This window comes from Salmo salar, chromosome ssa01 (genome assembly GCF_905237065.1).
Source record: "Salmo salar chromosome ssa01, Ssal_v3.1, whole genome shotgun sequence".
Classification (NCBI taxonomy): Eukaryota; Metazoa; Chordata; class Actinopteri; order Salmoniformes; family Salmonidae; genus Salmo; species Salmo salar.
This window is the reverse complement of record NC_059442.1, coordinates 1585609-1601253: the sequence shown is the minus strand read 5'-3', so window position 1 is coordinate 1601253 and position 15645 is coordinate 1585609. Positions and strand designations below refer to the sequence as shown.

General features: G+C 42.4%; 1 protein-coding gene across 1 annotated transcript in view; it reads right to left on the bottom strand.

The window, feature by feature from the left end:
• The window catches only part of gfra4a (GDNF family receptor alpha 4a), a 126284-nt gene extending 111831 nt beyond the window's left edge, over nt 1-14453 (bottom strand). Inside the window, exon 1 of the mRNA XM_045694477.1 lies at nt 13977-14453. Within this exon, the coding sequence (XP_045550433.1) occupies nt 13977-14034 (58 nt within the window). The 5' untranslated portion in view covers nt 14035-14453. The remainder of the gene's footprint in view (nt 1-13976) is intronic.
• Nucleotides 14454-15645: the final 1192 nt, after the last annotated feature.

Here is a 15645-nt window from a genome sequence, read left to right as displayed (position 1 = left end):
AGCATGTGCAGACCAGCTGGCTAGAGTGTTTACAGACATATTCAATCTCTCCCTATCTCAGTCTGCTGTCCCCACATGCTTCAAGATGGCCACCATTGTTCCTGTACCCTAGAATACAAAGGTAAGTGAACTAAATGACTACCGCCCCGTAGCACTCACTTCCATCATCATGAAGTGCTTTGAGAGACTAGTCAAGGACCATATCACCTCCACCCTACCTGACACAATAGACCCACTCCAAATTGCTTACCGACCCAATAGGTCCACAGACGATGCAATCGCCATCACTCTGCACACTGCCCTAACCCATCTGGACAAGAGGAATACCTATGTAAGAATGCCGTTCATTGACTACAGCTCAGCATTCAACACCATAGTACCCTCCAAGCTCATCACTAAGCTTGAGGCCCAGTGTCTCAACCCCCGCCCTGTGCAATTGGGTCCTGGACTTCCCGACGGGCCGTCCCCAGGTGGTGAAGGTAGGAAAACAACATCTCCAATTCGCTGATCCTCAACACTGCGTGCTCAGCCCCCTCCTTGTTCACCCATGACTGCGTTAACTTGTTTACAAGTTTATTTTATTTCAAAAGTCATATTGTAATGTGTTTGGTGTCATAGCAACCAAATATCAATGTTTGAAGCAAATGTTTCTCCATATACATCAGGTCAGGCTGTCCACTAACACGCTATACATCAGGCTGTCCACTAACACGCTATACATCAGGCTGTCCACTAACACGCTATACATCAGGCTGTCCACTAACACGCTATACATCAGGCTGTCCACTAACACGCTATACATCAGGCTGTCCACTAACACGCTGTACATCAGGCTGTCCACTAACACGCTATACATCAGGCTGTCCACTAACACGCTATACATCAGAATGTCCACTAACACGCTATACATCAGGCTGTCCACTAACACGCTATACATCAGGCTGTCCACTAACACGCTATACATCAGGCTGTCCACTAACACGCTATACATCAGGCTGTCCACTAACACGCTATACATCAGGTCAGGCTGGCCACTAACACGCTATACATCAGGTCAGGCTGTCCACTAACACGCTATACATCAGGCTGTCCACTAACACGCTATACATCAGGCTGTCCACTAACACGCTATACATCAGGCTGTCCACTAACACGCTATACATCAGGCTGTCCACTAACACGCTATACATCAGGCTGTCCACTAACACGCTATACATCAGGCTGTCCACTAACACGCTATACATCAGGCTGTCCACTAACACGCTATACATCAGAATGTCCACTAACACGCTATACATCAGGCTGTCCACTAACACGCTATACATCAGGCTGTCCACTAACACGCTATACATCAGGCTGTCCACTAACACGCTATACATCAGGTCAGGCTGTCCACTAACACGCTATACATCAGGTCAGGCTGTCCACTAACACACTATACATCAGGTCAGGCTGTCCACTAACACGCTATACATCAGGTCAGGCTGTCCACTAACACGCTATACATCAGGCTGTCCACTAACACGCTATACATCAGGTCAGGCTGTCCACTAACACGCTATACATCAGGTCAGGCTGTCCAGTAACACGCTATACATCAGGTCAGGCTGTCCACTAACACGCTATACATCAGGTCAGGCTGTCCACTAACACGCTATACATCAGGTCAGGCTGTCCACTAACACGCTATACATCAGGTCAGGCTGTCCAGTAACACGCTATACATCAGGTCAGGCTGTCCAGTAACACGCTATACATCAGGTCAGGCTGTCCAGTAACACGCTATACATCAGGTCAGGCTGTCCACTAACACGCTATACATCAGGTCAGGCTGTCCAGTAACACGCTATACATCAGGTCAGGCTGTCCAGTAACACGCTATACATCAGGTCAGGCTGTCCACTATCACGCTATACATCAGGTCAGGCTGTCCAGTAACACGCTATACATCAGGTCAGGCTGTCCAGTAACACGCTATACATCAGGTCAGGCTGTCCACTAACACGCTGTACATCAGGTCAGGCTGTCCAGTAACACGCTATACATCAGGCTCTCGTTCTGTGCTTCTCAGCTCTGTATGGGGGTTTTGATTGACAGCTGTTCTGAACTTGAGCACCACGTGACAGGAAGTTGCCCCCATCCCTCCTGCTAATTGGGAAACTTTAGCAAAATGTGTTGTTGTCTGAGTGAGAGAAATGCTGTAAATTAAGAGGGCTTGATGTACTTTGAATGATGAGACGTTGAGGATTATAATAAATACCTTTTTGATGTTATACAAGCAAACCAAAACACCCGTGAGTCCAAATGTGCACTTCACATTTCCAAATCATAAACTCATGTCATATAAACTCAGCAAGAAAAGAAACGTCCCTATTTCAGGACCCTGTCTTTCAAAGATAATTCGTAAAAATCCAAATCACTTCACAGATCTTCATTGTAAAGGGTTTAAACACTGTTTCCCCATGCTTGTTCAATGAACCATAAACAATTAATGAACATGCACCTGTGGAACGGTCGTTAAGACACTAACAGCTTACAGACGGTAGGCAATTAAGGTCACAGTTATGAAAACTTAGGACACTAAAGAGGCCTTTCTACTGACTGAAAAACACCAAAAGAAAGATGCCCAGGGTCCCTGCTCATCTGCGTTAACATGCCTTAGGCATGCTGCAAGGAGGCATGAGGACTGCAGATGTGGCCAGGGCAATAAATTGCAATGTCTGTACTATGAGACGCCTAAGACAGCACTACAGGGAGACAGGATGGACAGCTGATCGTCCTCGCAGTGGCAGACCACGTGTAACAACACCTGCACAGGATCGGTACATCCGAACGTCACACCTGCGGGACAGGTACAGGATGGAAACAACAACTGCTCGAGTCACACCATGAACGCACAATCCCTCCATCAGTGCTCAGACTGTCCGCAATAGGCTGAGAGAGGCTGGACTGAGGGCTTGTAGGCCTGTTGTAAGGCAGGTCCTCACCAGACATCACCGGCACAATGCCGCCTATGGGCACAAACCCACCGTCGCTGGACCAGACAGGACTGGCAAAAAGTGCTCTTCACTGACGAGTCGCGGTTTTGTCTCACCAGGGGTGATGGTCGGATTGTGTTTATTGTCGAAGAAATGAGCGTTACACCGAGGCCTGTACTCTGGAGCGGGATCGATTTGGAGGTCCTGACATGACCCTCCAGCATGACAATGCCACCAGCCATACTGCTCGTTTTGTGCGTGATTTCCTGCAAGACAGGAATGTCAGTGTTCTACCATGGCCAGCGAAGAGCCCGGATCTCAATCCCATTGAGCACGTCTGGGACCTGTTGGATCAGAGGGTGAGGGCTAGGGCCATTCCCCCCAGAAATGTCTGGGAACTTGCAGGTGCCTTGGTGGAAGAGTGGGGTAACATCTCACAGCAAGAACTGGCAAATCTGGTGCAGTCCATGAGGAGGAGATGCACTGCAGAACTTAATGCAGCTGGTGGCCACACCAGATACTGACTGTTACTTTTGAGGGCCACATTATTCAATTTCTGTTCATCACATATCTTTGAAACTTGTTCAGTTTATGTCTCAGTTGTTGAATCTTGTTAAGTTCATTCAAATATGTACACATGTTAAGTTTGAAAATATATGCAGTTGACAGTGAGAGGACGTTTCTTCTTTTTGCTGAGTTTACAATGTCAACCTTTATGATCACAATGTTTGACGTACAGTTACCAGATCACATGGCATCAGAACCTGGGTTGTTCTGAACAGAATGAGCTGAATGTTGTCTATTGTGAAGGAAATTCACCATGGCAACACACACCTGAATGCACTCATGACTCCATTGTACCAATACCAAAATGATCTGTTTCTCTGAATTGCACTGTGAAATTCTAACACTGTAATATTGTATTTTATATAAGAGGCTTTCAAATGGTGCCCAATTGATCTAGATTGCGATTTCGGTTAACACTTTACTTGACACCTAGTGTCTTAACACATTATGACACGATCAGAACCATGTCATCATTTCTCATAACAGCTGATATAACTTGTCATAAACCTGTCATAACGTGTTCATAACACTGTAATGACCCATATATTAAGACATGTTGTGACATATACATAGCGTTGTTTTATGGCTGGTTATGACACCTACATAAAGAGTAACAAAACCCTACCACACAAGGCAAACCATTCCATTACACCACGGCCTAATCGTCAACAGTATGTTTATGTTATATACCATTTTCTGAAAATTGACCATATTAAATGATCATTGTAATTGTTCACCACATTGATGTCAGACATGCACCTGCCCCAGTGCATGATGTTTCTGATGACTGTGATGAATGCAGGAGCAGATTTCAGGAGCAGGACAAGACACCCTCTTTTTGACTGATGACTGATATAAGGGCATGTACTGTACGTGATAGGTCTATCGGGCTGATATGATTATGATGGTTATAATGCTTCATGACAGGGTGATAAAGTGTATTTTCTTAGTCCAAGTAAAGTGACACAGGATGGTTATAATGCTTCTTGACAGTGTCATAAAGTGTATTTTCTTAGTCCAAGTAAAGTGACACAGGATGGTTATAATGCTTCTTGACAGTGTCATAAAGTGTATTTTCTTAGTCCAAGTAAAGTGACACAGGATGGTCATAATGCTTCTTGACAGTGTCATAAAGTGTATTTTCTACAAGCAATGTAAAATATGATGAAAAAAAATCAAGACCGTAAAGAATTCATTACAACTTCAACAACAAAGGATTTAAGAAATAAACTTTCATATAAAAGGAAAACTTCTTGGCAGGAAAAAAATAATTTTAATAAATGTGGGTTTTGACACTCTTATGTAGATGTCATAACCAGCCATAAAATAACACATTATACGTCACAACATGTGTTAATATATGGGTCATGACAGTGTTATGACCGCATTATGACAGGTTATGACAAGTTATGTCAGCTGTTATGACATATTACGACATGGTTATGAGCGTCAAATAAAGTGTTACCGCGATTTCTATTCGTCCATTCTTGGATTGCGTAAACAACAGTTATTGTGCGATGGCGGGCATGCGGGGTTGTGTTCCAAACATAACAACTATAGGTGTGCTTGCTCTAGTTCCTCAACGACACATCTAGGAGAGCTCAACAAAGTACCTTATAGTTGAAGACTCTAATTTGGGTCATAAAAGTGGCATTGAAATGAGGTAGGAACTGTGAACATTTTGGAGAGGTGTGTGTCCACTTGGAGTCACCAGTTATTCCTCTCACTCAAACCCTGGGTCATTTCTTTGGGTCTAATAACTTCCCCATAATCTCCAAACGGTTCCCTTTCAATTGCTACCATGGTTACGCTGTTCATATTTCTTCTGTAAGAAACAGCCAATGTAGCCCTATTCGTAGAGGCCAATTTAGCCCTACTCGTATAGGCCAATTTAGCCCTACTCGTAGAGGCCAATTTAGCCCTACTCGTATAGGACAATTTAGCCCTATTCGTAGAGGCCAATTTAGCCCTATTCGTAGAGGCCAATTTAGCCCTATTCGTAGAGGCCAATTTAGCCCTATTCGTATAGGCCAATTTAGCCCTATTCGTAGAGGCCAATTTAGCCCTATTCGTAGAGGACAATTTAGCCCTATTCGTATAGGCCAATTTAGCCCTATTCGTAGAGGCCAATTTAGCCCTACTCGTATAGGCCAATTTAGCCCTATTCGTAGAGGACAATTTAGCCCTACTCGTAGAGGCCAATTTAGCCCTATTCGTAGAGGCCAATTTAGCCCTATTCGTAGAGGCCAATTTAGCCCTACTCGTAGAGGCCAATTTAGCCCTACTCGTAGAGGCCAATTTAGCCCTACTCGTATAGGCCAATTTAGCCCTATTCGTAGAGGCCAATTTAGCCCTACTCGTATAGGCCAATTTAGCCCTATTCGTAGAGGCCAATTTAGCCCTATTCGTAGAGGCCAATTTAGCCCTATTCGTAGAGGCCAATTTAGCCCTATTCGTAGAGGCCAATTTAGCCCTACTCGTATAGGCCAATTTAGCCCTATTCGTAGAGGCCAATTTAGCCCTATTCGTAGAGGCCAATTTAGCCCTACTCGTAGAGGCCAATTTAGCCCTATTCGTATAGGCCAATTTAGCCCTATTCGTAGAGGCCAATTTAGCCCTATTCGTAGAGGCCAATTTAGCCCTATTCGTAGAGGCCAATTTAGCCCTATTCGTAGAGGCCAATTTAGCCCTACTCGTATAGGACAATTTAGCCCTACTCGTAGAGGCCAATTTAGCCCTATTCGTAGAGGCCAATTTAGCCCTATTCGTATAGGCCAATTTAGCCCTATTCGTAGAGGCCAATTTAGCCCTATTCGTAGAGGCCAATTTAGCCCTATTCGTAGAGGCCAATTTAGCCCTACTCGTAGAGGCCAATTTAGCCCTACTCGTAGAGGCCAATTTAGCCCTATTCGTAGAGGCCAATTTAGCCCTATTCGTATAGGCCAATTTAGCCCTACTCGTATAGGCCAATTTAGCCCTATTCGTAGAGGCCAATTTAGCCCTATTCGTATAGGCCAATTTAGCCCTATTCGTAGAGGCCAATTTAGCCCTACTCGTAGAGGCCAATTTAGCCCTATTCGTAGAGGCCAATTTAGCCCTACTCGTAGAGGCCAATTTAGCCCTACTCGTAGAGGCCAATTTAGCCCCTATTCGTAGAGGCCAATTTAGCCCTACTCGTAGAGGCCAATTTAGCCCTACTCGTAGAGGCCAATTTAGCCCTACTCGTATAGGCCAATTTAGCCCTACTCGTATAGGCCAATTTAGCCCTATTCGTAGAGGCCAATTTAGCCCTACTCGTATAGGCCAATTTAGCCCTATTCGTAGAGGCCAATTTAGCCCTATTCGTAGAGGCCAATTTAGCCCTATTCGTATAGGCCAATTTAGCCCTATTCGTAGAGGCCAATTTAGCCCTACTCGTAGAGGCCAATTTAGCCCTACTCGTAGAGGCCAATTTAGCCCTACTCGTATAGGCCAATTTAGCCCTATTCGTAGAGGCCAATTTAGCCCTACTCGTATAGGCCAATTTAGCCCTATTCGTAGAGGCCAATTTAGCCCTATTCGTAGAGGCCAATTTAGCCCTATTCGTAGAGGCCAATTTAGCCCTATTCGTAGAGGCCAATTTAGCCCTATTCGTAGAGGCCAATTTAGCCCTATTCGTAGAGGCCAATTTAGCCCTATTCGTAGAGGCCAATTTAGCCCTATTCGTATAGGCCAATTTAGCCCTACTCGTAGAGGCCAATTTAGCCCTACTCGTAGAGGCCAATTTAGCCCTACTCGTAGAGGCCAATTTAGCCCTACTCGTAGAGGCCAATTTAGCCCTACTCGTAGAGGCCAATTTAGCCCTATTCGTAGAGGCCAATTTAGCCCTATTCGTATAGGCCAATTTAGCCCTACTCGTATAGGCCAATTCCCACGAGTGTAAAGAGTTAAATTAGATTTTCGGTTGAGATGGAGATGTGAATACAACATATCAATGATTAATTTGTAGACAAAACTGGAATTAAAGTCAGAGGCACAGACGGGAACTATCCAAGAAGAAGATACATCTCCTTTAAATGTTGATATTTGGTTGCGTTGACAACCAAACCCAATTTTAATACCACTATATTTGAGATGAACCGGAGCTTGAACCCTTAGGCCTATTGTATTTTCTATTTTTAGTGTAATTCCTGGTTTATATTTTATATATTTAGCAGACGCTGTTATCCAGAGTGACATACAGGAAGCAGCTCGGGTTAAGCGCTCTAGAACACATTGACAGATTTTTGACCTCGTCGGCTCAGGGATTCTAACCAGTGACCATCCGCTCTTAACCACTAGGCTACCTAACTGACTTGAAACAATAGCTGTTGATGACTTTGCAAATGCTATATAGGCCTAAATACGGTCATTGATGATTCGGTTTTGTTAGGTTGTGGGCCTTATTCTAAAACGGATTAAATAAATACAAAATTCCTCATCAATCTACACACAATACCCCATAATGATAAAGTGAAAACAGGTTTTTAGAAATGTTTGCAAATGTATAAAAAAATGTAAAACTGAAATACCTTATTTATATAAGTATTCAGACCCTTTTGCTATGAGACTAGAAATTGAGCTCAGGTGCATCCTGTTTCCATTGATCATCCTTGGGATGTTTCTACAACTTGATTGGAGTCCACCTGTGGTAAATTCAATTGATTGGACATGATTTGGAAAGGCACACACCTGTCTATATAAGGTCCCACAGTTGACAGTGCATCTCAGAGCAAAAACCAAGCCATGAGGTCGAAGGAATTGTCCGTAGAGCACCGAGACAGGATTGTGTCGAGGCACAGATCTGGGGAAGGGTACTAAAACATTTCTGTAGCGTTGAAGGTCCCCAAAAACACAGTGGCCTCCATCATTCTTAAATGGAAGAAGTTTGGAACCACCAAGACTCTTCCTAGAGCCAAACTGAGCAATCGGGGGAGAAGGGCCTTGGTCAGGGAGGCGACCAAGAACCCGATGGTCACTCTGACAGAGCTCCAGAGTTCCTCTGTCGAGATGGGAGAACCTTCCAGAAGGACAACCATCTCTGCAGCACTCCACTAATCAGACCTTTATGGTCGAGTGGCCAGACGGAAGCTTTGTGGTACAGTGAGAACTACGTTCAGCTCAGATCCAAAGTCAGAATTGAGAGCATAACGCAAGTTTAGGCAATACACTGTTACCCGTTGCAGTGTTACACTGTAACACAGTGGAAATGTGTATGTTTGAGAACATGGTGAGATGAGAATATCGTTCACACTATAGCCGAAGAGAAGTAGTTTGGTGGATGGGGGGTTGACGATGCAGAAGACCCAGTACACTACTGTAATACAGGACTAGTAAAGACCCAGTACACTACTGTAATACAGGACTAGTAAAGGCCCAGTACACTACTGTAATACAGGACTAGTAAAGACCCAGTACACTACTGTAATACAGGACTAGTAAAGGCCCAGTACACTACTGTAATACAGGACTAGTAAAGGCCCAGTACACTACTGTAATACAGGACTAGTAAAGGCCCAGTACACTACTGTAATACAGGACTAGTAAAGACCCAGTACACTACTGTAATACAGGACTAGTAAAGGCCCAGTACACTACTGTAATACAGGACTAGTAAAGGCCCAGTACACTACTGTAATACAGGACTAGTAAAGACCCAGTACACTACTGTAATACAGGACTAGTACACTACTGTAATACAGGACTAGTACACTATAGTAATACAGGACTAGTAAAGACTCAGTACACTACTGTAATACAGGACTAGTAAAGACCCAGTACACTACTGTAATACAGGACTAGTAAAGACCCAGTACACTACTGTAATACAGGACTAGTAAAGGCCCAGTACACTACTGTAATACAGGACTAGTAAAGACCCAGTACACTACTGTAATACAGGACTAGTAAAGGCCCAGTACACTACTGTAATACAGGACTAGTAAAGGCCCAGTACACTACTGTAATACAGGACTAGTAAAGGCCCAGTACACTACTGCAATACAGGACTAGTAAAGGCCCAGTACACTACTGTTATACAGGACTAGTAAAGGCCCAGTACACTACTGTAATACAGGACTAGTAAAGGCCCAGTACACTACTGTAATACAGGACTAGTAAGCCACTACTGTAATACAGGACTAGTAGGCCCGTACACTACTGTAATACAGGACTAGTAAAGGCCCAGTACACTACTGTAATACAGGACTAGTAAAGGCCCAGTACACTACTGTTATACAGGACTAGTAAAGGCCCAGTACACTACTGTAATACAGGACTAGTAAAGGCCCAGTACACTACTGTAATACAGGACTAGTAAAGGCCCAGTACACTACTGTAATACAGGACTAGTAAAGGCCCAGTACACTACTGTAATACAGGACTAGTAAAGACCCAGTACACTACTGTAATACAGGACTAGTAAAGGCCCAGTACACTACTGTAATACAGGACTAGTAAAGACCCTGTACACTACTGTAATACAGGACTAGTAAAGGCCCAGTACACTACTGTAATACAGGACTAGTACACTACTGTAATACAGGACTAGTACACTATAGTAATACAGGACTAGTAAAGACTCAGTACACTACTGTAATACAGGACTAGTAAAGACCCAGTACACTACTGTAATACAGGACTAGTAAAGGCCCAGTACACTACTGTAATACAGGACTAGTAAAGGCCCAGTACACTACTGTAATACAGGACTAGTAAAGACCCAGTACACTACTGTAATACAGGACTAGTAAAGACCCAGTACACTACTGTAATACAGGACTAGTAAAGGCCCAGTACACTACTGTAATACAGGACTAGTAAAGACCCAGTACACTACTGTAATACAGGACTAGTAAAGGCCCAGTACACTACTGTAATACAGGACTAGTAAAGGCCCAGTACACTACTGTAATACAGGACTAGTAAAGGCCCAGTACACTACTGTAATACAGGACTAGTAAAGACCCAGTACACTACTGTAATACAGGACTAGTAAAGACCCAGTACACTACTGTAATACAGGACTAGTAAAGGCCCAGTACACTACTGTAATACAGGACTAGTACACTACTGTAATACAGGACTAGTAAGGCCCGTACACTACTGTAATACAGGACTAGTAAAGACCCAGTACACTACTGTAATACAGGACTAGTAAAGGCCCAGTACACTACTGTAATACAGGACTAGTAAAGACCCAGTACACTACTGTAATACAGGACTAGTAAAGGCCCAGTAAAGTACTGTAATACAGGACTAGTACACTACTGTAATACAGGACTAGTAAAGGCCCAGTACACTACTGTAATACAGGACTAGTAAAGGCCCAGTACACTACTGTAATACAGGACTAGTAAAGGCCCAGTACACTACTGTAATACAGGACTAGTAAAGACCCAGTACACTACTGTAATACAGGACTAGTAAAGACCCAGTACACTACTGTAATACAGGACTAGTACACTACTGTAATACAGGACTAGTAAAGGCCCAGTACACTACTGTAATACAGGACTAGTAAAGACTCAATACACTACTGTAATACAGGACTAGTAAAGGCCCAGTACACTACTGTAATACAGGACTAGTTAAGGCCCAGTACACTACTGTAATACAGGACTAGTAAAGGCCCAGTACACTACTGTAATACAGGACTAGTAAAGACCCAGTACACTACTGTAATACAGGACTTGTAAAGACCCAGTACACTACTGTAATACAGGACTAGTAAAGAACCAGTACACTACTGTAATACAGGACTAGTAAAGGCCCAGTACACTACTGTAATACAGGACTAGTAAAGACCCAGTACACTACTGTAATACAGGACTAGTAAAGACCCAGTACACTACTGTAATACAGGACTAGTAAAGGCCCAGTACACTACTGTAATACAGGACTAGTAAGGCCCAACACTACTGTAATACAGGACTAGTACACTACTGTAATACAGGACTAGTAAAGGCCCAGTACACTACTGTAATACAGGACTAGTAAAGGCCCAGTACACTACTGTAATACAGGACTAGTAAAGGCCCAGTACACTACTGTAATACAGGACTAGTAAAGACCCAGTACACTACTGTAATACAGGACTAGTAAAGACCCAGTACACTACTGTAATACAGGACTAGTAAAGACCCAGTACACTACTGTAATACAGGACTAGTAGCCCCACTACTGTAATACAGGACTAGTAAAGCCCAGTACACTACTGTAATACAGGACTAGTAAAGACCCAGTACACTACTGTAATACAGGACTAGTAAAGGCCCAGTACACTACTGTAATACAGGACTAGTAAAGGCTACACTACTGTAATACAGGACTAGTAAGCCAGTACACTACTGTAATACAGGACTAGTAAAGACCCAGTACACTACTGTAATACAGGACTAGTAAAGACCCAGTACACTACTGTATTACAGGACTAGTAAAGGCCCAGTACACTACTGTAATACAGGACTAGTAAAGACCCAGTACACTACTGTAATACAGGACTAGTAAAGGCCCAGTACACTACTGTAATACAGGACTAGTAAAGGCCCAGTACACTACTGTAATACAGGACTAGTAAAGACCCAGTACACTACTGTAATACAGGACTAGTAAAGGCCCAGTACACTACTGTAATACAGGACTAGTAAAGGCCCAGTACACTACTGTAATACAGGACTAGTAAAGGCCCAGTACACTACTGTAATACAGGACTAGTAAAGACCCAGTACACTACTGTAATACAGGACTAGTACACTACTGTAATACAGGACTAGTACACTACTGTAATACAGGACTAGTAAAGGATAATACTTGTGGAATATAAAAATACTTGCTTGATATATGTTTTCCAGTACTTTGCAAATACAATTTATTTCTACGTGAAAATTGAAATGGTCTATTCATTACCCAGAGCAACTTACAGTAGTGAGCAAATTCATTTTCGTACTTTTTCATACTGGTCCCCTGTGAGAATCAAATCCACATCATTGCAAGTGCTGTGCTCTACCAACTGAGCCATATTGATCTTTCTTTAATCCATTAGAATGACAACACAGAGAAACAGGGAAACAAATCTTACAACTCCTTCTATTGAATCCTGCAAGATACAATTACCTTTATCTGTCAAAGCCAAGATACTGCTCTGAATTATACAATTACCTTTATCTGTCAAAGCCAAGATACTGCTCTGAATTATACAATTACCTTTATCTGTCAAAGCCAAGATACTGCTCTGAATTATACAATTACCTTTATCTGTCAAAGCCAAGATGCTGCTCTGAATTATACAATTACCTTTATCTGTCAAAGCCAAGATGCTGCTCTGAATTATACAATTACCTTTATCTGTCAAAGCCAAGATACTGCTCTGAATTATACAATTACCTTTATCTGTCAAAGCCAAGATACTGCTCTGAATTATACAATTACCTTTATCTGTCAAAGCCAAGATACTGCTCTGAATTATACAATTACCTTTATCTGTCAAAGCCAAGATACTGCTCTGAATTATACAATTACCTTTATCTGTCAAAGCCAAGATACTGCTCTGAATTATACAATTACCTTTATCTGTCAAAGCCAAGATACTGCTCTGAATTATACAATTACCTTTATCTGTCAAAGCCAAGATACTGCTCTGAATTATACAATTACCTTTATCTGTCAAAGCCAAGATACTGCTCTGAATTATACAATTACATTTATCTGTCAAAGCCAAGATACTGCTCTGAATTATACAATTACCTTTATCTGTCAAAACCAAGATGCTGATGTTTGTTGTTTTGGTTGATGTTGCCTGCGATACAGATGTCTACTATTGATATAACACCAGTCTGCTAATACTAATAAAAAAAACACTGCACTACTTTTTTTCCCCCGTAAAATATATATATATATTTTTTTTTGTGTGATTTTTTCAGGAGGTTTTACTGCATCCTCAGCACCACTATGTGTCATGTCTATGGTTCACACACATATTGATTCATTCACCCCACTACAGCCAAATATGCAAGACAGAAACATCTTCATAGGCTGCCGAAATTAAGCCAAAATCAAATAACATTTAACGAGCGTCTATGAAGTTCAACGACGTAAAGGTCTGTTTAGCCTGCAACCCTGTAAAACACGGCTTTGGTAACATGCAGACTATTACGCGTCTACATCAATTTGCAATAATCCCTCATCCACAAAACAAGAATCAATACTTTACAGTCATTCCATAGAAATAAGAGTCTGAACTGTAGTATGTCTGTTTCATCAGAATAATCTAGATGGATGAGAATATTGTACATACTGATTTAATTTACCCCCAGCCAAATACACTTTGCACCCCTCATCCCCCCAGTTTAGCCTGACCAGCGCAAGGACTTTACAGTCATTTAATTCCAATAAAGTCAGACGTGTTGAACTCACCAATAATGGCCACCTGGATAAAGTAAAGGCATACGAAGTCCATTCTGGACGGCGACATTAATTTGAACTGTCGGAATCCTGAGTGTGGATTTGATGAACGATGAGATGAATGCCTTCTCGATGTTGAAATTGTCACCGGAGGAAGATTTTAAAAACCACGTCTGCGGTGATTTTCACCCCGGTTACCGTAGACGCAAGATTCTTAAAGCATGGTTTGGAAAAAATGAAAAATGAAAAACATCCTTCGAAATAGTCAAACTTTTGACAGATATAAAAAGATACAAGCTACAAACAGTAGCTTAAAATACAAAATCTAGAGCGTTCATTAATAAATGTAACGCTATACACAGAAATTGAAATTAGATTAGGCTAATTATATAGCAAATACAACAACAACAAAAACCTTGCGGCTTAACACAGCTTGCAAATGCCCTCTATTTCTATTTGAGTTGCTCTTCCTGTCCTGTAACGGTTGGGTTCTCTCCCCATGCTCGCTCGCTATTCCGGTCGCCGTTCGTTCACCTGCGCCCGGAGTGTGAGAAATTGCGGATGAGTCCAATCCATAGACATTCAAAGCAGGGGTCTAATCACAGACATTGAAACCAGGGGTCCAATCACAGACATTAAAACCAGGGGTCCAATCACAGACATTAAAACCAGGGGTCTAATCACAGACATTAAAACCAGGGGTCCAATCCATAGACATTAAAACCAGGGGTCCAATCACAGACATTAAAACCAGGGGTCCAATCACAGACTTTAAAACCAAGGGTCCATTACAGACATTAAAACCAGGGGTCCATTACAGACATTAAAACCAGGGGTCCAATCCATAGACATTAAAACCAGGAGTCCAATCACAGACATTAAAACCAGGGGACCAATCACAGATATTAAAATCAGGGGTCCAATCACAGATATTAAAATCAGGGGTCCAATCACACGACATTAAAAACAGGCATCCAATCCATAGACTTTAAAACCAGGGGTTCAATCCATAGACATTAAAACCAGGGGTTCGATCACAGACATTAAAACCAGGGGTCCAATCACAGACATTAAAACCAGGGGTCCAATCACAGACATGAAAACCAGGGGTCCAATCACAGACATTAAAATCAGGGGTCCAATCACAGACATTAAAACCAGGGGTTCAATCACAGACATTAAAACCAGGGGTCCAATCACAGACATTGAAACCAGGGGTCCAATCACAGACATGAAAACCAGGGGTCCAATCACAGACATTAAAACCAGGGGTCTAATCACAGACATTAAAACCAGGGGTCTAATCACAGACATTACAACCAGGGGTCCAACCCATAGACATTAAAACCAGGGGTCCAATCAAAGACATTAAAACCAGTGGTCTAATTACAGATATTAAAACCAGGGGTCTAATCACAGACATTAAAACCAGGGGTTCCATTCACAGATATTAAAACCAGGGATACGATCACAGACATTAAAACAAGGGGTCCAATCACCAACATTGAAACCAGGGGTCTAATCACAGACATTAAAACCAAGGGTCTAATCCATAGACATTAAAACCAGGGATCCAATCCATAGACTTTAAAACCAGGGGTCCAATCACAGACATTAAAACCAGGGGTCCAATCACAGACATTAAAACCAGGGGTCCAATCACAGACATTAAAACCAGGGG